Below are 23,754 nucleotides of genomic sequence, written 5' to 3' on the forward strand. Positions count from 1 at the left end.
ACATCTGCTTTATTCCAGGTTTTTTGTGCAACAGGAAAGAGTCCACCAAGACATGAGACTGTATGGATTAATGACATTACTGCATAATTTTCTAGTCATAGCTACGTTTCTGTGAAAAATATCACATACACATTTATAGAAAGTCAAATTCAGTAAGCCCACACCATTTTATATCATTTGCTTTTTTTGTAATGACTATATGTTTCTTCAGATTAAGACTGTCAGTATGCACTTGATGGAAGCATAATTGCAGACACCTTCTTGCTACACTGGAAGGCTATTCCTGACATACACTTAGCTGAAGACATGTTGTGTTATGATGCTCAATTATACTCTGTAGGTGCTTTCCTCTGTCTCACGGGAAGCATATTGCCCATCTAAGCTGCTTATATTCAGGGCTTTATTCTGCTTCAAATTGAATGATGGTATCACAGTGTACAATTGCAGTAGCCCATCAGCTTTGAAGAAACTGGACCCTATCACACCTTTTCTATGCATCGCCTTTATGTGAAATTATTTGAACTCCCAATGAATCTGTGCTGTGCATGGTTTTCGGACAATTTGCTAAACTGCAATCAATACTTGGCCAGCTGTCTTGGAGCAGTATGTTTTGAGGTGGCCAAACTTGTTAGCTGTTATGAAGTTTAAGGACTCTCCTCTGAGTTCTGTACTTAGACTTACGTATCATTGGCAACAAATGCAGTTGTCATGGAATAATGTTACTATCGTATGTGGCATTTAGACACTTTATTTCATGTTTGTTTCCTTTTCCTATTTCAACGAGCTGGGACACAAATAGTACCAACAGCTGTATCTGGAACATTGTTCAGCTAATAACTGTTATGCAGTGATTTTTACATGGTTCCAAATCACAGCCTCAAGCGCCGAATGATAGCAAGGAAGCAGGATCATTTGTTTACTACTGAATTTCTTGCAGTGTCATTAGTTTTGAGCTGCACTAAATTTCTGGGCTTGGGAAAATCTCATACTGACTGGTTTTTGTATTTTGATGTTGGCTTTGGGTTTCTGCATCTTTTGATTTGCACATCGTAATTAGCTAAATTCACCTGATAGAGAGGGATGTGTCAACTGGAAGAGAACAACTAGCAAGAGTCTGTACATACAAGAATTCAGCACCAAGAAAACTACCCACTTTGCCTTCAATTTGGCTTTATACCTCATGCGTCATCTTAGAAGTATCTACAGAGTTGTTAACGCAAGTGGTTTATTTGCTCTCTGCCTTAAAGGGATCTGTGAATCTCACCTGGTGCTAGCAAGATAATAAGGACAATTGCTAGCCATTTTCTTATCAATGGAGAGAAACCAACCGTCTGTTGGTTCTTGTCTTAGAAAGCCAGGGTGCAGCCTTACATCAGCACCATTTTAAATCTGTGTGCCTGCTCAGTATTGTGCATTGGATGCTGCCACAAATGGGATTTAAGGTATGTGTCAAGACATTTGCCTCCCCTATTTTCTCCCCCCCCCCCCAATTTTTGTGACATCTGTCCTTATGAAGAGTTCTGGTGAACTTTAAAGCACAGACACTGTTTTGTGACATTTTAGTTGGTTCTAATAAAAGGTAGAAAGAGCCCCGTGGCGCAGAGTGTTAAAGCTGCAGTATTGCAGTCCTAAACTCTGCTCATGACCTGAGTTCAATCCCTGGCGGATGCTGGGTTTTCAGGTAGCTGACTCAGCTTTCCATCCTTCCGAGGTCGGTAAAATGAGTACCCAGCTTGCTGGGGGGAAAGTGTAGATGACTGGGGAAGGCAATGGCAAACCACCCTGTAAAAAGTCTGCTGTGAAAACGTTGTGAAAGCAACGTCACCCCAGAGTCGGAAACGACTGGTGCTTGCACAAGGGGACCTTTCCTTCCTTTTTCCTAATAAAAGGTATTATGTGGATTGGACCAATACAGCCATAAACTACTTCTTAAACCTGTTTTCTGTAATTTTCTATATTGAGGACTCTTTAATCCCTAGTCTCATTTTGGGGGTGGGGTGGGGTGGAATGGAGTAGAGAACATGTTGGGACTAAAGGTAACAAGCCTCACTGATATGGATTTCAAGATAGCAGCCCAACTTGTGAGACATGCAAGAATTACATTCAGTTACATGGGATTTTTTAAGGCAGCTTCCTGGGTTGGATCCAGACTAAATTGGCATTTTCCACTGATGTCCCCTTCCCACTGCAAATCTCCCTTATGTCATTCCTGAGATGCCCATACCTCCCCCTGGAAGACCACTTTCTGTTAAGTTGAAGAACAGCCTGGATGGCCTAGAACAGGGGTTTCGAACTCATTTCTTATGAGGGCCAGATCTGACCTAAATGAGACCTTGTTGAGCCAGGCTGGGCCATGTTGGGCCGGGCCATGTGTATACCTATTTAAGATTAGGTAGCAGAGATATAAAGGACACAAACATGACTAAAGATTTTTTTAAAAACCCTTAAAATAAAACATGCTTAAAACATTAGCACTTGTTGGTCTTGGTGCTTTTTTTGTATTTCTCCCATGGGATCCAGGGAACTGGGCAAACGAAGCTCTGGCCCTTTCCTTCCTTCCCCAGGGGACCGGGAGGGGGAGGAGCCTCAACTAATGGAGAAAATTGAGGTTTTGCTCTGTAACTCCAGTGTGATTGAGCAAGCCTTGGAAATCAAGTTGAGATGCAGAAGGAAGCAAGAGAGAGGGAGAAGGAAGCAGACAAGAGCCGGTTAATCAGAGGATTGATAGGAGCCCTCCAGAGGCCTGATTCAGCCCCTGGGCCACATGTTTGACACCCCTGGTCTAGAATATGGTCAAAGTGCTGCTCTGCCAAAAAAAAAAAAAAAAAGAACCAACCCTTTAATCTACCTACCTACTAACATGACAGGTCCTTGAAGTGACTCCTGTTCTGTAGTTTGAATTCTGATTTGGTGATCTGCCAAGATGGCCAGTTGGGGTGCTGGCAGTGTACCTATTGTCCCAGTGTGCATCATTGTGTTCTCCCTCTGAGGCAGGAGGACACTTTGTGGGTGATTCCCAACCTATCAGTAGAGAGGCAGGACTAAATTTTAAATTCCTGTTCCATTGGGAGTCACTCTCAACTCAGTTCTTTTCCTGTCTCTGTAGGGAGAGGAGAGCATCAAGTATAGGCCCAACCTAACTCCTTTTAATTCTAACTTTCACCTACTACTTTAAATCTTCAGTCTATTCTACTTGTTTGTATCTTCATTTATTAAACCTATATTTTGCTTTGCCTGACTTTCTTTTCATTCTATTCCTTCACTGGGACTCACCTCAAGGTGTACCCTCCGCCATTTTAAGGCCCCTTAAAGGCATTCTCCGGGGCTGAAGACAGGCACTGGCTTAGTCGGATGAGGCACTCAGACGACAGCTTCCTTTCAGGAGGAGAGTGCGAGCCTTTAAGTGCCCAACAAGAAAGTGGAGCCGGCAAGACCCAAGGGTGGCTTGCTCGGAACTCCCCATCAACGCTAACTCGTGGCTCTATGAAAAAGCGCGCCAAAACAGGCCATTCGAGTAATGATGCACCGCAAGCCGAACGTCTTTTCGGGGGGCAGATCAGAGGTTGCGGGACCCCGATCCGTGGCAGATTATAGTGCTGCCTTTACATGCTCCTCACGAGTAGGTCACCTAGAAGCTGCTCAAGAGAATAATCAGGAAGATATGGTCCCTATGCAGTTTCCCAGTAATTTCTTTTCTGTTATGAGAAACCAAATGAGGGAAGAAATGAAACAATTTTTTAAGAAAGGTGGCAAGAGAAGGCACAGATCCTCTTCATCCTCTTCTCCCTCCCCCTCTCCAACAAGGAGACCAAAAGGGAAAGGAAAATGGCCCACAAAAGCTGCACAAAAGCAAGTGCCTGCTGTAAACAGGGAAAGAGATTCGTCTTCCTTGAGAGGGGATGATCAATCTGAAAGGCTCAGTGGTAAGGAATAATAATAATAATAATAATAATAATAATTTTATTTATATCTCACCCTCCCCGCCGAGGCAGGCTCAGGGCGGCTAACAAGACATGGTGTGTACCATGATTATTATAAAATTCATATGATAAAATACAGTTAAAACAGTTACATAAAATTTTAAAAACCACAATAAATTAGAGGTGCTACATTCAGTGAGATATGTATCCAGATGGCTAGATGTCACTTTCAGGGTTCCTTATAGGCTTGTTGAAAGACGGTAGTTTAACCATTCCACCCCACTGGTTAAAGTCCCGCAGGGCTCGCACTTCCTCCGGTAGCTGATTCCACCAGTGGGGAGCCATTATTGAGAAGGCCTGCTCCCTCGTTACTTTCAGTTTCTTTAGAGGTATGGTCTGGTCTCAGAGGACAGACAAGGCACACTGAAGGACCACATAGATAAGAAGGCTGAGTTTGCACTGAGAAGGGTTCATGAAGCATCTTCTATGGCACTTAAGGCATCTGCAGTAGGCTCCATGGTAGCCAGAGCGTCAGTAGTGTGGATGAGAAAGCTAATCTCTAAGATTCCAGAGGAAGACCATTGCACAGTGGAAGGAGCAAATCACATTCTGAAGGCGGTTTCCTTCTTGGAAGACTCCACCCTGGATTCCATGGTCTTCACCTCCAGAGCCATAGCATCTACAGCAGCAGCCAGACATTCCATTTGGTTGAGAGCATGGTTGGCACACACATGCTCCAAGAACATCGTGATGTCTTGTCCATTCAATGGAGGTCAATTTTTTGGTCAAGCACTAGACAGAATTTTAGTAGACACCAAAGATAAGAAATGATGGCAGACAAACATATCAATCTTCCTTTCGTGCACAACATACATTGCCATGATGTCGTCAAGAAAGCAGAAGAGGCTTGTGGAACTCCAACAAGCAATCCTTTTGTCGCAACAACAGTGGCAGATTCAACAAATTTGGAAGCAAGCAATCTGAAAAGCCGGAGAGAGACAATAAAGCAAACATAGCATGACTATGCAACGCTACCAGTCGGCGGACGTCTCCTACACTTTCAACACTAATGGCAAACCTTCTCAGCAGATGCTTGGTGTAAGGAAATAGTCACCGACGGATACAAACTAGAGTTTCAAAAGCTACCACCAAATCACTTTGCTCCCCAAGTCACTCAAATCCAATCAAGAGAGATTGCACACTTCAAACCATTCAACATCTCTTAGAAATAAAGGTAATAGAACCCGTACCACCAGAGGAACAGAAAAGGGGAGTATATTCGGTATTTTTCACAGTACCAAAACAATCCGGAGATTGGAGAGCAGTATTAGATCTAAAATTTCTGAATACTTTTATTCCTGCCAAAAAGTTCTGAATGGAAACTCTTCACTCAATAACAGAAGCTCTCCAACCAAGAGAACTGCTCACCTCAATAGACCTTACAGAAGTATATCTGCTCATACGAATATTTGCGGGGCACAGAAAATACCTTTGATTCTGCTATCTCAATCAACACCTACAGTTCAGAGCACTACCATTTGGTCTCTCATCGACCCTGAGAATATTCACCAAGGTGTTAGTCAACTTAGTAGACGTTCTGAGAGAACAGGGAGTCCACATTCATCCCTACTTAGACGACATTCTTTTACGAGCACCTTCAGTGGACGAGCACCTTCAGTGGAGAGAGCCCAGTTAGACACAGAACCATTCAGACTCTTCAGAACCATGGCTTCATGGTGAACAGACTTAAAGAGTTCGTTGAAACCAACTCGTCACCTGGAACATCTAGGGGTCATTATAGACACAACGCAGAACCACCTTTACCTTCCGCTTCAGAAAGCACAGAAGATAAAGGAACTATAAGTGCATCAGTGATTCGGAGCAAGGCGTCTTCCCTGATGACCCTGGTAACGCTGCAAGGTTTGATGATTGCCACAATAGATGTAATCCAGTAGGGCAGATTCCATTCCAGACCACTTTAAAACTTTCTTCATCCATATCGTTTCTGCATTTGAAGAAAATAGACTGTCCCATAAAGGTACCACTGAAGATAAAGGTACAGCTTCGTTGGTGGACCAAGATATCCAACTTAGTTAACTCAGGGGAAGTATTTCTGGGTCATGGAGTGGACTCAGATTTACACATATGCTAGCCTTCTAGGCTGGGGAGCCACATGCCACAATGTGCCAATCCAAAGTACATGGAAACAGGAAGAGACCAGGCTCCCGATCAGTGTGCTGGAACTGAGAGCTATCAGGCTAGCACTTCTGCACTTTGCTTCAAGGATCAACAACCTTCACATTCTGATCAGGACAAACAATTTCTCAGCAAGGGCATACATAAACAGACAAGGAGGCTCCAAATCCACTCTACTACTCAGGGAAGCTTCGCGTCTAATGGTGTGGGCACAAGTTCATTTAGCATCGCTCAAAGCAGAATACGTGAAGGGATCTACCAATGTTCAGGCGGATTGGCTCAGCCGGCAGCAAATCCGTCAAGATATGGTAGTAGACCGCTTTGGCCAACCAGAGCTTGGACCTCTTTGCATCTCCCCACAACAACAAACTGAAACGTTTCTTCACTCGCTTCTACCATCTGAAAGCAGAGGGCACAGATGTATTGACGGCCCAGTGTCCACAAACCCTGCTATTCGCATTTTCACCGATACCACTCATTCCAAGGTTGATAAGGAGGATCAGGCTACTCAGAGCCGAGGTCATAGTTGTAGCTCCATACTGGCCAAGACGTCCCTGGTTCGCAGACCTTCAGGATCTGTCAACTCAACAACCCTTAGTCCTACCAATATCGCAGGACATGTTAAATCAGGGACCAATTTTCCATCCTTGTCGAGAGTGGTTTTGCTTGACCGTGTGGAAATTGAAAGGTCAAAGCTGCTAAAATTAGGTTACTCAGACCAGGTAACGGAGACGATACTAGCTTCATGAAGACCATCAACGGTGCGTATTTATAATATGGAAGGCATTCGTGAGTTGGTGCAGAAGAAAACAAGTCAATTTTTTGCAACCCAAGATGAAAGCAATTCTCCAGTTCCTTCAGGATAAATTGTCATTGGACCTCAAGGCAGCCACACTTTGACGCCAGATGGTTCTACCTCAGTGTTAGATCGTGGCGACAAGGCCACCCTCTTCTCACATCCTTACATTAGTAGATTTCTGAGAGGCGCCACCCTTACTTTACCTCCTCAGGTGCACAGGTTCCCTACCTGGAAGCTTAACACGGTGCTCACAGCACTGACCAAGTCTCCCTTTGAACCCATTAAGGAGGTATCTCTGTCATTCCTAAGGATGAATGTTATTTTCCTGGTGATGGTTACATCAGCTAGGAAGATATCGGAGCTGGGAGCACTGTCGGTCCATAAGGATCTCTGCATATTTCATAAAGAGAAAGTAGTTCTCAGACCGGACCCCACATTTAGGCCTAAGGTGGACTCCAAATTTCACAGGTCACAAGAGTTATACTTACGTTCTTTTTGCCCAAACCCCTCACATCCAAAAGAAAGGTTGTGGCATAAGCTGGTTGTAAGAAGAGCCTTAAAATGCTACATTGAGAGAACTAGAGTTTTCCGTAAGACTGATACACTATTTGTAAACATTTCCCCACCACACACGGGCAAGAAGATGTCCAACGCGGCAATCTGGAAAACCTTAAGAATGTGCATCACCAAAGCTTACAAAGCCCAAAAGATATGTCCTCCACAAGGCCTAACAGCTCACTCATTAAGAAGTGCAGCAACTAATGCAGCACTGTCCAACAGGGCTTCAGTAGAATAGATTTGTAAAGCAGCTACCTGGTCTTCAATTTCGACCTTCATCAAACATTACAAGATCAGTGCTTATGACTCTGCTGATGCTGCATTTGATAGGAAAGTTCTACAGCACATTCTGGAGGACACCAATGGCGAGATCCCACCCAATCTTTAGGGAAACTGCTTTAAGATGTCCCACAAGGTGTCCTCCTGCCTCAGGGAGAACGGCCATTGAGTACTTACTGTGAGGGGTCCTTCTCCTCTGAGGATAAGGAGGTCCATCCCTGCTCAGATCGCCATCGTGGTACTTCAGATGTGTAAAAAAAAAATTAAAGTACTTGGAGTTTTTCAAACGTTCCTGTTTCCCTGTGCTTATCTATTTTCTTCTGTCTGTTAAAGTTGTTCTAGTGCCAGTGGTTTTCCAGTTATGTTTTCCAGTTTGAAGGAAGACCCTACTGCTTACAGGAGTTGCCGAACTGAGTTGCGGGGGACTCCCAATGGAAACAGGAAGTTAAAATTTAGTCCTGCCTCCCTACTGATAGGTTGGGAATCACTCACAAGGTGTCCTCCTTATCCTCAGAGGAGAAGGACCTCTCACAGTAAGTACCCAATGGTCGTTCTCATCGCTACTCCCACACTGTAACTGGTAGTTGGACAGAAAAGCTGGGAAGAGAGGGGAATTTGCAATTGTTTTAAAGTACTTTTAAGTGTGTGTGTGTGGGGGGGGGGGAATTCTCCAATGGTATTCTCCCGGCAGGATTACCTATGCTGGTTACACCAATAAAACATATTCTAATAATGTTGCTGTACTTCTAATATTGAAAATTAATTTGTATGACTTTGAAGGTTTTAACTGCATGGTATAAAGAAAATGAATTATCGCATAAAAACTCTTAGCGGTCTTCTCACTTACATATCCTTGAAGTGTCACCAGGAAGTGTTTTGAGTGGTGGGTCTGGCAACTGTTGAGACAGCATTTCTCTGGAAGAGTGAACAAGCGATTGACTAAAAGGCTGGGGTGGGTTATTAAAGAACCTCAGATCCATGGCAAAAGTGCGTGTTCTTTTAAAAAAAAATGGAATGAAGAAGCTCAACAGTCTTATTCTAAATCAGTGTCCACTGTGCTTTCCCTTGACAGTTGTATAACAGGTTTTAAAACATGCATTGAAACCGAGTGCTTTTCAGTAGATCTCCCCATCAGCTGAAATTTTCATTAAAAAGGGAAGAAAAAAGAAATAGTAGTCACCCCAGAAGACTTTCATTGCACAAGGCTACAGATAATTAGAATTATTTTAAAAGAACAATTTAATTATGGAAGATGGCAAGCCCATCTTTTCCCTGCCTTTTGAAATGGTGACCTGGAAATCTTGCTCTAGCAAATAAATTGGAGCATTATGTCCTCTTAAGATTCTACTTTGGCTGACTTTAAATTGGGCAAAATGTTCTTTATATTTGGAGGCAGGAAGAATGCATTGTAACTGAACTGTGTCCATATGATCTATGCCTGTTGTCTGCGACTCTAGCAATTGTCTGATTTTTAACAAACTTGTGGAATTTTTTAGCTGCCACTGTCATCTTTAGTTTTAGCAGCAAAAAAGAGAGTTGGTATTTTATCACTTTAAAATGTATGAGAAGTGCTTATCTTTAGAGCCATAGCAGCTTTATTTTCATGTGCCAAATCTCACTAAGTTGCTGGTCAGACAAGAGTGTATTCTCAGGAGGTGACATAATTGACTGTGCTACTTGTAACAGAGAGATCTGGCAGATGATGGACTGCTGTTTTTGCTAACACTTTGCCTTCCTTGAGAATAGAATATGAGACCATAGGTGATCATATAAACCCTGTTGATCTGTGACTTGTGCCAAGAAACAAGCAGGTACATACGAAAAGGAAGAATCTAATAGTTTTTCTGGAGTATACTTTTCAGGGTTCTTCAGTAACAGATGAAAGCTTGATATTTCTTAGTGCAAGGAATTTTGCAGTATGGTAGCATTAAATATTATAGCTGCTTGGTGTTCTACTCTGAAGAAAACAGTGTTGAGTTTGTGTTACTTATTTCGCACCGTTCATAGTACATATAACAAACATTCTCCAGTTTTCGTAAATCTGTTATTTTTTTTAAAAAACACATTTTTCCAAAGCAGTCTATCCTTCTTTAACAATATTAACAATGCCCTGCTAAAACACATTTTGTTTTTGTTTTTTTCACTGTTTGGCAAATAACTAAGTGTATTTGAAGTGTTTTTGACACAAGGGCCAATGCATGATAAATAGGAATATGATGAGCAAGATACTATCTCTGGTAATAAATGGCTAGAAACTGAATGTTAAATGACTTTGTTGAATAATCCCACAATCGATCTAATTTAATATGAACACATTTTAGCTATAAGGATACATTCAAATCCATGAGCCATTAGTGAAAAGCGATTCAGTGAAGGAAATGTATTTTCCCTCTATTGAAGCAAGAAAGTTCTCTTTTCCTTGATTGCAGAAAAAAAGTTACTATCTTGATTTTTTTTTTCATTTCATATACTAGCAAATCCCTTGTGCTTTGACTCAGGGATGCTTTGAAATAATTTATTGTATAAAAATAAAATTGATATTTCAAGGATCAAAGGACCTGCTACTTGTATTTTTTTGATGAGTATAACCTGTGAGGATAGAATGGCTACAGAATGAGGAAATGGTGTGACTTTTTAATATTAATTTACTTTAAAACATTTTGGGTGACTTCCTGTAATTATGGCAATGAACTATAAATTACAATTTGAAAACTTCAGTTTCTAAAAAATATATGTATAAAGAGTGAGGTCTATATTCTGCCCTTCCAGGCAGCGCCAAGAACATCTGGCTGGGCCCTGTTGCTAGGCAAGTTTGTGAACAGCAGAAGGTGGAATACGTCTGTGGATATTTAAATCCAAAAACTGGGGCCATGGGCAGATCAGACAAATCTCTTTTTGAACCTAAAAGAATTTTCAGAAAATCTGAAATCTTTAAATAAAAAAAGAAGAAAATCAAAACAAAAAATGTATGTGGGAGGGTTAAACCCACCACATATGATAGAAACAGTACGTGTAGCTTTAAGAAACAAAAGCCTCAGTGACTATTGCTAGACTACCCCAACAGTATTTCCAGCATACAAGTCTTGGTTTCTGACAGTAGAAGGCAGGGGAGGGGCCAGAGCACTTTTCAGGGCTGTTTTGTCCTTTGAGGGAGGACTCCTCAGGGCCAGATGTAGCAGACACTGGTGACTTATTACCATGCAGTTTCCATGACTCACCTAGGTCTAGCTGCTCACTGCTGCTCAACAGCAGTGCTGCACAAAAGTCAGTGTAGTGTAGTGGTTACAGTTCCAGACTAGGGTCTGGGAGGCCCATGTGTGAATTCCCATTTTGCTGTGGACACTTACCATGGACCAGTTATACATCCTGAGCCTAACTGTATAACACTGACAACACTGAAGTCTTCAGTAATGTATTATTATACACATATATGATATTGTGGTTAGTATTGGTCACATTTAAACGACAGACATTGACTATATGCTGTGTATGTACTCAGTACACACAGGAATTACATTTAAATCTTCACAGTACACATTTTGAATGAGTAATGGCTTGTATAAAAAGTAATTCACTCTTTCCAAAACAAAGTGCTTTATAAGAGTAAAAACTAGGAAAATTCCTGGTGAAGTGTTTGTTCCCCTCAATTATCAAATTTTGCATTTCTAGGTGTAAGAGTCAGAGAGGCATGACTTTGCATTCTGATCACAACTGCCTATATCGGGTGGCCAATGGTAGCTCTCCAGATGTTTTTTGCCTACAACTCCCATCAGCCCCAGCCATTGGCGATGCTGGCTAGGGCTGATGGAAGTTTTGGCAAAAACATCTGGAGAGCTACCATTGGCCACCCCTGGTCTATATTATTGCATGGCTTTTAGTTCATGCAGGGCTCCCAACCCTTGACGTCACCTTTTTGATTTGCAAGAAGCTGGGGGGTGGTTTGGGAAGGATTAATCTGTACAAATGCCTTCTAGTTGTATTTCATAGGAGCTACATCTGTGCCCATCAATTTGTCTAGCATTCTTGTTATTCCACTAATAACAAAATGAGAAGTCAAAATTAGTTTTAGCAGGTTTTTTAATCACCTGCATTTGTAAAGTTTTCTGTGTGTGTGTACCTTGTAAAACTAGAGGGAGCAAATGTAATGTAGAATTACTTTCATGAATGACTTTTGCTTCCCTGGGTGTGTACACATGAGGCTTAAATTGTAAAGTAAGTAAGTAAATTTTTATTTATACTAATTTTTATTTATTTATATTTATATTTATTTTTATTTATACTAATTTATAATAATTTTTATTTATACTAATTTTTATTTATTTATATTTATAATTTTTATTTATATGTACCAGTTTAGTTTGAAACATGTTGTGCATGTTCTTCCTGTGTAGGATGATGACTGTGTAGGATATCACTTGATATTCTTGGGCACTTTTTAGAATTGTATGCAGCATAATATTTGCTTTTTCACTAACTTCACAGAAGTTTCTTAAATAGTGGAATAGAAAAGATCAAATATTCAGATTGTTTTTCAGCAAGATGAAGAAAATTATATAAGTATAGCTCAAAAACACTAGGATTGAAATAATTCAGATTTCCTTCAGAAGAATATCTATACTCCCCTTTTATCTTGTGGTACCGTGAAGATTAACAGGTTTGTAGTCTAGCATTAACTGTCATGGATTATAGCCTACTTCATTAGATGGATGTAGCTGGGTCCTCATTGCCCAGTGACTGGCAAATATTCTTCTTGAACTTCAAATAGACATAAACTGAGCATCTAGCCATGGATAATGTTGCTTGAATTTTACACATGCATTTGTTTCACCTTTACATTTGTTTCATCTAGAAATTAATTTCTTCAAAGTAATACTGCAGGTACAACTGTGTATATGGAATGCTGCACTTTTTGACTATTCACGGGATCTAATCCACTGTCCTTAAAACCTTGGATGATTCTAGAGATTTAGAAAACCTGCTCTGGAGAGCCAGTTTGGTGTAGTGGTTAAGTGTGCGGACTCTTATCTGGGAGAACCGGGTTTGATTCCCCACTCCTCCACTTGCACCTGCTGGAATGGCCTTGGGTCAGCCATAGCTCTGGCAGAGGTTGTCCTTGAAAGGGCAGCTGCTGTGAGAGCCCTCTCCAGCCCCACCCACCTCACAGGGTGTCTGTTGTGGGGGAAGAAGGTAAAGGAGATTGTGAGCCGCTCTGAGACTCTTCGGAGTGGAGGGTGGGATAGAAATCCAATATCTTCTTCTTCTTCTTCTTCTTCTTCTTCTTCTTCTTCTTCTTCTTCTTCTTCTTCTTCTTCTTCTGTACAGCTTTACTCCTTCCTCCTCATATGCTTGATGACCAAATTTATTAAGGCCAGTTTAGTGTACTTTGTCCACTCTCTTTGGTGCTAAGTTTTCCCTTGCCATATAGCTTGTATTTTGAATTGATATGCTTTTTCTTATAGGACGGGTCCTTATCCTGTTAATGTCTGAGAGTCACTGTCATTCTAATTTAATAAATATGGTTCTTTTAAGATCCTTATAGATCAGAGTCATTTCTACATGTCACGCTCCTGATGGCCTCCGTCCCGCTCCGCCATGGCCGCTGTTCTTCTGGTGGCCTGGCTTGGGCCTGGGCCCGTTTAGGCTTCCCAGAGAGCTCAGAATGCGGGAGGACAGAGCTGAGTTACTTCACCCCTCTTTGCTCATGTCCTCCCTGGCTGTGCTTGGGCTTCTCCTCTCTCTCGTTTGGCCGCCCTTCTGTTGCAGCAGCCTGCTTCCTCCCTGACCTCTCAGCCTCTTGCCTTTTATACTTTCCCCGGCCCCCTCCCTTCCTCCCCTGCCCCCCCGGATAACTCCGCCCTGACTTATAAGCGAGGACGTTATGGGTGGACCTCCTAGGGCGTGTGCTCCGTGGGGCGGCTGAGGGGGCTGTGATGCTGGCGCTGTGTCTGAGTGTGGTGGCACAAGCCGCTGCGGCTTGAAGTTCCTGGGCTTCCAGCCCTCTCCGTGGGGCGTCATTCCCTCCTCTCCTTCTCCATGATTACAGTCGCGACTCAGCCACTGCTACCGAGCCCGGAGGTTCTGTGCGTTGGCGGACTCATCAGCAAGACGGGCTGTGCCGGGCGGCTGGGAGGTATCTTGGGGCCCCGAGGGGTGTGGGAGCGGCTCCCGTTGGGAGTCCCGTCGCAGCCGGGATGGGACACAACCTAATTGATGAATACATTAGCTTTGGGTAATTTGAAGAAAAAGGAATGTCAGAAGCAGTTGACTGACACTGTAAAGAAAGTTATTTGAACTTAAGATTTTTGAATGCCAAAAGGTGGAACTAAGCCCAAATATGCTGTGTAATACCAGGTCAGTAAGAAATAGGACCGTAATTTTCCAGGAGACTGTCTTGGAGGGATGCTTTGACCTTGCATGCTGGACTGAGACCAGGTGAGTGAGGATGAGGTAGTTTCCCTCTAGCTTACTCCCCTAGGATGCTTAATCCTCCATCAACATCAAGCTGAGAGATGGGATGGTGGTATGGCAATTTTCATCCAAGAATGTGTTCCTTCCAGTAATCTGTATCCAGTTCATAAATCTAAAACCACATTACAGTGTTGCAGTGTTTTTTGTTTAAAAAAAAATGACACGTTATCAAGGTGGTGGGCATCTATCCATTAGATTGGTTGGCCTCCCCTACTGTAGTATCCTACTGCGCTGATTTGCTGCACTGTCCTGCTACACCATTTTATCATATTGTTCTGCTGGACTATTCTGTTGTATTGCATATTGTTATTGGCTTTTTATTATTATGCTGCTGTGATTTTATTGCAATTTTATTATTTATGTTGTACTCTGCCTGAGCCCCTACGGGGGAATGGGTGGAATATAAATAAACTAATAATAATTAATAATAATAATAATATCAAAACACCATGGTTAGCTCATAAAGAGATTGAGAACTCTCCTTGTAAAGAGACCAAGAACACTCAGTGTCAAAATTATTCAGCATTGGATGAACTGCAGCATACCAGCACTTTAATCTCCCAGTAAACAAACTACCAGCTGCAACCAGCAGCCCACCCCACCTATTATTTAGGGTTATTTTTGGGTCTTAAATTGATTTAAAATTTGATTGAATAGTTTTATCTGACCTTAAGGGATTATTATCCACTAATTCGAGGTAGGATAGTGGCCAATTAATTAGAAGAGGGTAGGGGGAGGGGGTGATCAATTAATTAGTAGAGGGTAGGGGGAGGGGGTGAAAAAGAAAAAAAATAATTATTATTAAAATTATCATTATTTAATTGGTTGAGACGACTAGTAGTGGTTAGAAATTTTGAAGTAGAGTGGGCAAATGAACAGAACACGTTGTGTGGTTGCTGACTTAAGACAGAGACCCAGCTTTCGGAAAATCGTGACAAGTGATGTTGGGCCAGGGGATTCCAGTGCTCCTGGGGAGGGGAAAGTACAGCGGTGGGAACAGGCAGAATGTGAACGGAAGGAGTACGAGACACAAGAGGGCTCGCCCCCCTTCCAGCCTGTGTCCCATCCCAAGGATGGCAAGTGGGACGGCCAAGTGGAGACACTTGCCTCCGTCCCTGGTGATGTGCAACGCCAGGTCCATAAATAATAAAACCTCAGTCCTGCAAGAATTTTTCATCAGGCAGGACATGGACCTGGCTTGCGTGACGGAGACCTGGGTGCGGGAGGGGGAGACAGTTGCTCTCTCCCAAGTAGCCCCGCCTGGGTTCTCCGTCCTTCACCAGGCCCGGACTAGCGGGCGGGGGGGAGGGGTGGCCTTTTTCATGCGGGAGGATTGCTCCTTCAGGATGCTTCCGCCGCCAGAGATCAAGGGCGTGGAGTGTGTGGGCCTGGAGTGGGACGTTGGGGAGAGTCTGGCAATCTGGCTGGTGTACCGTCCGCCTAACGCACCAGCCAGTGCCCTGCCGTCCTTGATGGAGGCTGTAACAGGCTGGGCATTGGAGCATCCTCGACTTATAGTCCTGGGTGACTTCAATGTCCATGCCGAGGACGCAGCTTCCACTCGTGCGACGGACCTAGTGCTTTCCATGGCAGCACTGGGACTTTCCCAATATGTAACAGCGCCCACACACCAGGCTGGGCACACACTAGACCTGATCTTCGCGGCGGGAGTAACAATGGGTCAGATAGCTGCTGAGGCAGTGCCATGGTCTGACCACCAGGTCCTGAAGGCCCGTGTGGACATACCACCTCTGTCCCGTTTAGGCGGTGAGCAGATTTTGGCTCGCCCGCGTAGTCAGATGGACCCATTGCGGCTTCAGATGGCTATGCGGGACCCTTGGCCTACCGGCGACTCGTTGGATGGACTGGTGGAGACCTGGAACAACCGGCTCTCCGAGGCCATCGACGAAATCGCCCCCAGACGTCCTCTTCATCCTCGATCACGATCCGCCCCGTGGTATACCCCGGAGCTGCGATCGATGAAACGACGATTAAGACGACTAGAGAGACAATGGTGTCGCGCTCGTGACGAAGCTACGAGAACATCATATAGGTCATTTATGAGGGCCTATGAGATGGCTATTCGGACTGCAAAGAAGGAACACTTTGCATCCAGAATCGCATCTGCGACCTCGCGCCCAGCACAATTGTTTAGTATAATTCGGTCATTAACAGAATTGCCGCAGGGCAAACAAAATAGTAGAGAATTGGAAATAGGCTGTGAGGCTTTTGCGAGCTATTTCGCAGATAAGGTCTCGTCACTCCGACACGACCTACCCGCCATAATTAATACAGTAGATGAACTTGGGGCACCGAGCACGTCTTCTGGTTCAATTCTGGATTCCTTCAGTCCACTCAGTCTGGAGGAAGTTGACAGGACCCTTGCAGCTGTACGCCCTACGACCTGTAGGTTAGATCCGTGCCCGTCTTGGCTTATAAAGGCTAGCCAAACGTGGCTACGTGAACCACTACAGGACATCATCAATAGGTCCCTGATTGAAGGGATCTTTCCCACACCTCTTAAAGAGGCAGTGGTCCGTCCCCTCTTAAAAAAACCATCAGCAGACCCGGCCACATTGGCGAACTATCGGCCGGTGTCAAACCTTCCCTTCCTGGGTAAGGTCATAGAGCGGGCGGTGGCAACTCAGCTGCAGGGATTCCTGGAGGACACTTCCACACTGGATCCATTCCAGTCCGGCTTTCGGCCAGGTCACGGGACGGAGACAGTTCTGGTCGCCCTCATGGATGATCTTATGCGACATCTGGATCAGGGCGGCTCTGCAGTGCTGCTGTTATTAGATCTGTCAGCCGCTTTTGACACGGTTGACCACCAGCTACTGACTGACCGCCTCAGTCTGATGTGGGGATACAGGGATCTGCCTTGCAGTGGCTGACTTCCTTTCTCCAAGATCGGGGACAAAGGGTGGTGATAGGGGAGGAAGCATCCCAGAGGCACTCCCTTAGTTGCGGGGTGCCGCAGGGAGCGGTCCTATCCCCGATGTTATTTAATATCTATATGCGCCCCCTTGCCCAGATAGTCAGGAGGTATGGACTGAGTTGCCATCAATATGCGGATGACACCCAGCTCTACCTAATGATGGGTGGCCAGTCTGACTGTACCCTGGAAAATCTAGACCTGGCATTACAAGCCGTGGCCTCCTGGCTCAGACTGAGTCGGCTGAAATTGAATCCGACGAAGACGGAGGTTCTCTACCTGGGTCGGGGCGGTCCGGGGAGAGAGATCCAGCTGCCGGCCCTTGACGGGGTGCCACTAATACCGGTCCCCAAGGTCAAGAGCTTAGGCGTGCTCCTTGAGTCCTCCCTTACAATGGAGGCTCAGGTGGCAGCCACTGTTAGATCTGCCTTTTTCCATCTTTGGCAAGCACGGCAGCTGGCCCCTTACCTGGACCGCAGCGACCTAGCGACGGTAATCCATGCTACGGTCACCTCAAGAATAGATCACTGTAATGCTCTCTACATGGGGCTACCCCTGACACTAACCCGGAGACTACAACTAGTGCAGAACGCTGCGGCACGGCTGTTAATGGGGCTACCACGACGGGAGCACATTCGGCCAGTGCTGAGAGAGCTGCACTGGTTGCCTGTTGTGTTCCGAGTTCGCTTCAAGGTGTTGGTATTAACCTTTAAAGCCCTTTATGGTCAGGGACCTGCCTATCTACGGGACCGCCTTTCCCCATATATCCCCCAGAGAGCACTGCGATCAGGGACAAAAAATCTGCTGTCTGCCCCTGGCCCAAAAGAAGCCAGGCTATGCGCAACAAGATCTAGGGCCTTCTCGGTGGCAGCACCAGAACTCTGGAACACCCTCCCAGAAGCTATAAGGGCCCTGCGGGATTTGTCGGCGTTCCGCAGGGCCTGTAAGACCGAACTGTTTAGACAGGCTTTTCTGGTTGACTGAAAATGGGCTGCCACCGGACATCCTACAGAAGCTGGTGGTCATAGTCAGAACCCAATACCGCCAGACTGGATTGAGATAGCGTAATAGTTTTAAACTGATAAATGTATTATGGTTTTATATGTTTTATGGAATTGATTGTTTTTATGATACTGTAAGCCGCCCTGAGTCCGCTTGCGTGGAGGGCGGGATATAAATGTAAAGTAATAAATAAATAAATTACTTCAGGTCTGCAGAAGCTGCACAGACTATCTGGATCTAATTCAAGGTGTTGGTGTTAAACTTTCAAAGCCCTTAATCATCTGGGACCCCTGGACCTATGGGACCACCTCTCCAGTTACAACCCCCATGATCCCTTCAGTCACCATCTAGGGGCCTCTTCCAGGTCCCCGGCTTCAGGATGGCTTGCTTAGCTGCCATTAGGTTAAGGGCCTTCTCAGTTTTGATCCCTACAATGTGGAATACACTCTTGGATGACACCAGTGCCTTCCCGGACTTGCTTAGTTTTTGCAGACAAAACTGAATTATTTAGATTGGCCTTTGGAAAGTAACCACTTGTTTGGGCTGTCTTAATATTGGTATGTTGACAGCCACACATTTTAATGTTTTATTATTTAAATATTAAATATTTGTTTTTACGTTACTGGTTGTAATGTTGTAAGTTGCTACAAGGCCCTTTGGATGTGTGGCAGTTAAACAGGTCTAATAAATAAATGGATTGCAGAGGAGGAGACAACAGTTTCTGGTCTTGCCTGTGCTAAAAATGGATTCTCTCCACCATTGAGTGACCTTGCCTCTCCATTCTACTTCTCCTCTCAGTGTACTTAAATGTGCTGGTGACTCATCAAAGAATTAGGCACAATATATTGTGAACTTCTGCCATGAACTCCATTTCAGCGAGGCTTGTTCAGGAGGTATTCTTGATTAATGAATATGAAGAACAAAGCAGAGGCATTGCTAATGTCAGAACATCTATCTGGTCTCAACTTGTTCCAAAAACTAACATTTTGGATGTATATGTTTAAGACATGTAAATGTTACTTTTGATGTAGTTGTTCAAAATGAAAATGATACAATTACCTGCCTTTGAAGTTGGAAACCAAACTCTGTTACCTTCAAGTTACCTGAGGTTCTACTAACAATTTCATATTGCATTTCTACCAGAAGTACAGGCATTACTTAAATTTCATAGAGCACCTGGGAAGTAAGCACTTAGTATACTTCTAGAGATTCTCAGTCCCTATGCTCATGCCAAGCTTTCATTGAATGTAGTGCACTTTGAAAAGGGCATGATAATATTCTAGACATTTAAATGAGAAATGTAGATCTGGCATCAGATGTTACTTCTGGGAAGTTACATAAGAGTGTGCTACTTTATATATATCTTGATGATTTATCTGTAAATTTTTATGCTTAAAATTGGGATAAATGTTATCTTGTAGGCTGGGGACTGTTAAGTAGTAGGAATAGTTAAATATTATAATTTCAAGAAATGTGGACTTTCTAGCTATAGGAGTAGAGAAGGAATGAATATGTGGAGAATATGTGTTATCCAGGTTCAAACTTCCCATTGGAGACCCACTCTCCATTTTACAGTTTGGGTAATAAAGATGAGACTTGTCCAAGAATATTCCAAAAATGAAGTGCAGCCAAAGGTTTTTTTTTAACCAAGAAACACCAGGGTTGCCTCAGCAAATGTAATGCATTTTGCATGACCTAAAGAGCGCTACTACTGCTGAGCAGACAAATACTAGTTTATTACAAAAAGATTTTCTTGGCAAGTGTTTCATTGCACATCTTACTTGTCACTTTAAAACTTCCATAATTGCATCTTCCTTATCCTCTAACTTTTCTTTCAACAGGTAGAGAAAATTGTTGACAAGAGGAAAAACAAGAAAGGAAAAACAGAATATTTAGTGCGATGGAAGGGCTATGAGAGTGAAGATGACACGTGGGAACCGGAACAGCACCTTGTGAATTGTGAGGAATATATACATGAATTTAATAGGCATCACAATGAAAAGCAAAAAGAAAGCACATTAACAAGGACAAACAGGACATCTCCAAATAATGCAAGAAAACAAATTTCTAGATCTACCAATAGTTCATTTTCAAAGACTTCACCCAAGTCTTTAGTTATTGGAAAAGACCATGAATCAAAAAATAACCAGTTGTTTGCTTCTGCCCAGAAGTTTCGGAAAAATGCCAGTCCCCTCTCTGGAAGAAAAAACATGGATCTTTCAAAATCAGGTATCAAAATTCTTGTGCCCAAAAGTCCTATTAAAAGTCGGACAGCGGTGGATGGATTTCAGAATGATAGCCCTGGTAAGCTGGATCGCATAGAACAGGATCAGGAAGATTCTGTAGCACCAGAAGTGGCAGCAGAAAAACCAGTTGGAGCTTTATTAGGACCTGGAGAGGAGCGTGCCAGAATGGGGAGTAGGCCAAGAATACATCCATTAGTGCCACAGTTACCTGTGCCAGTAACCACTACTATTGCATCTGCATTAACGATAAATGGAAAAGGTAAGCATGTATCACTGATGGTAAAATTGCCAAAAATCACTTGGTGATCTTGTGAAAACTTCAGCATAGTTGTTCAGCTGATCTCTTGCATTAATACGTTCTTGGTTTTGGAGTAACTATTATACTGTACACAATTTCTTGTTATTTGTTTGAGATATCTACTAAAACACAGTTTCCCTGGTCTTTTCCTTGACATCTGTTGGCATTAACTCTTCTCAAATGAATCGAAGTTGTGTGTTTGGCCTGATGTGTCAAAATGAGCATTCATTATTGTTGCATGGTTCCTTGTGTTTAATTATATCTCTTTGTGTTTATTTAATGATATATGTTGTGCTTATTTAATTATATCTTTCTATTATGTCTTTTTCTGGGACTCAAAGTGCTGTTGCTTATATGTCTTAAGGCATAATATGATGTGTTGTGGATTTTAAGAACTGGACCAGTATTTATCATGGAAGTTATGGCTTTTGTTATTGTATAATTCTATTGTAGTTTGCTAGTGTATTATCCCTCCCCCTCTTTGCTGAAAGGATTCTTGATCTCCTCCATGCACCTTTCCAAAAAAACAAAATTATTGTGTTTTTAAAGACATCAATTTAATCTGTCCCCCAGTACATTCATAAAATATATATCAGAATATATGTGGTGACTATGACCATTTTAAAAAGAGAGAATACTAAATTTTACCTGCCAGAGAGCAAAACTGAAGCCAAACTCTGCATCTGGGTGAGCTAAAAAGCCAAAAATGGTGAGATGTTTTTGCCACAAATGCAGCTGTAGATGATGCCCAACAAAAATAATAAACTTCAGAGGGATTTTTAACCATTCTCATTTGTACTTCCTAGAAGCATAGAACTTCTTTGTATTGTGATATTGCTTTCAGGATCTTGTAAATATCAAGGCGGATTACCTAGGTCTCTTAATTCCACCCAGATCCATCTTAATTCCACCCAGATGAATCTGCCCCCCACCTCGTTGTTTAGGAAGTAGAGTGGATAAAAATATAAATGTAAACTGTTCTCATTTTAAGAGGAGTACATAAAGACATGCTAGAGTGTTTGGCTACCATTTGTTGTTTACTGTGTTCTTGTTCCCACCCAAGAAAAATTCTGTCATAGGAAAGAGTAATTGAAATTTGTTTCAGACTATGTCCTTGAGCAGTGGCAGCAATTCTTCTTCTATCATCATGAATTTCCTGCTTCTGAGCAGTGGTTGAGCAAGTGTGTTCCTTATAATACAGGAATGCAGGATGCTTGATTAACATTTAGGGAGACCCTGATCTAACATTTAGGGAGGCTTGGACTGTTGCCCTAAAATCTTGCCCCAGTGACACCACTATCTGTGGTGCTCTGTACAAATTTATTTGTATGTTTCAAGGATGTGTTTTTCACAACATTGAAAACTACCCCTCTGGTTGGAATGTGCATGCCTGTACAATAATACATTTCAAAAGGTCTTTTTTTTTTTAATGGAAAATGATTGTTCAACTCCAACATAAAAGCTTGCTTACCTGGGTAGTTTGCCAATTACGTTGTCCCATCTTGGTTATTTGAGCCTATTGGAAAATGACAAACAGGTCGCCTTAGTTTTCTGTAAAGGGAAAGTCTTATTTTGACAAAGACCTAGTTGTCTACCGCACTTTACCAGAACAAGCTTGAGTACCAGAAAAAATTGTTTACTTTTTGCAAACTGAACTTTCCTCGGTCTTATCCTGTCTCAGCACTTTCTCTGTAAAGAAACAGAATATAAAAATCTTGATTACTCATTCAACAGATGCTTTAATGCTACTTAAGAAAGATCTTTCAATTTAAGCTGAGGTTAAATACTGAGGACAGATGTATTCTCTCTAGGTGATGGAGCTGAACTACAGGCATATACAGTCAAAAATTAATTAATGAGATCCAGCACATCCCATTTCTATTCACAAAAGTTCAGAATCTAAACGAAAGTATTTCCAACATTTAGATATTTGGAAACTTTTTATAGAAACTTATTTGTAGACCTTCCACCACTGTTCTTATATTTTTTTTCTCCATTTTATGTATATCTTTTATTCTTTCTCTTTGCTGAATTTTTCTTTGTAATAAATAAAACAATTTAAAAATATTTCCAACATTGATGAAAGTTTGTAAATTTCTGTTGGCCTTTGATATCTGTTTTCTGTTTTCCCCTGTAGTAAGGTGACCGAATAGCTCAGTAGCTATGTACTTGACACAAACAGCTAGAGACTATTGTTTTGCCAAACAGCATTGTATATGTGGTTTTGTGCACAGTATTTCCACTTTATGTTGTTACATTGTCTCACTGGTTTCCATAGAACTCCATAGTACTGTAATAAGGTGTGGATTCTGTTTTCTTACATTGTTTCATTATTTGGGGCTACACTGGCAGAGTAGATAGGAGGGAGAGGGAACAGTTCCTCTTCTCCCAATGTGTAGTTGGCAGCCATTCTACTTGCCCTACAGGAGATAGAGACAAAGGCTTTGCTTCTACATGCAGGCAAGCTGCAGAGATACAGGAGAGTTGTGGCCCCAGCTTTTCCCCCTTCCAAAGATAGGTAGTCTGTTGATCTACAGACTGTACACACACAGTACACACACAGTATATACACACATTATATGTATATACACACGCACATACACACTTCCTTGCAGAGAGGGATCTGTATTAATTTCTTAATAGTGGTTAAAAGGGCCAGATCACTCGGCTAGATGAGATCTCCCCAGCAATATCTTATGTGGAAGTCTGGGGAGGGGGGAGGTGTCTATATCAGAGTGTATAAAAGAGAAAGGGATGTTTAGTGTGTGTTTGTGTTTAAACAAAACCAGAGTGGAAGCTAATTCTCCCTTCAGCATACCATGTTGTGTTCTTCTTTTTGAGGTACAGTTTTAGACTTTACTGGAATCATACATCAGTCATTGGCTTTAATAGGGAAAGCAGGATTTTGTCACTTTAAGGAACTGGGATATCCGGATTACATCATTCTGAGAGCAAGGAGTTGTACTGCTTGCTTAAATAGGAGGGAGTTGTTCTTTGAGAAAGTTAGGCAGGAGTTATGCTCTTTTCAGTATTCCTCTAGATCTTATTCCATT

General features: G+C 42.7%; 1 protein-coding gene across 1 annotated transcript in view; it reads left to right on the top strand.

Moving 5' to 3' along the window:
* Positions 1-23,754, top strand: part of CDYL (chromodomain Y like) — a 161,825-nt gene that overhangs the window by 42,573 nt on the left and 95,498 nt on the right. Inside the window, exon 2 of the mRNA XM_060244188.1 lies at positions 19,999-20,662. Within this exon, the coding sequence (XP_060100171.1) occupies positions 19,999-20,662 (664 nt within the window). The remainder of the gene's footprint in view (positions 1-19,998; positions 20,663-23,754) is intronic.

The sequence above is a fragment of the Heteronotia binoei genome, chromosome 7, assembly GCF_032191835.1.
Source record: "Heteronotia binoei isolate CCM8104 ecotype False Entrance Well chromosome 7, APGP_CSIRO_Hbin_v1, whole genome shotgun sequence".
Taxonomy (NCBI): Eukaryota; Metazoa; Chordata; class Lepidosauria; order Squamata; family Gekkonidae; genus Heteronotia; species Heteronotia binoei.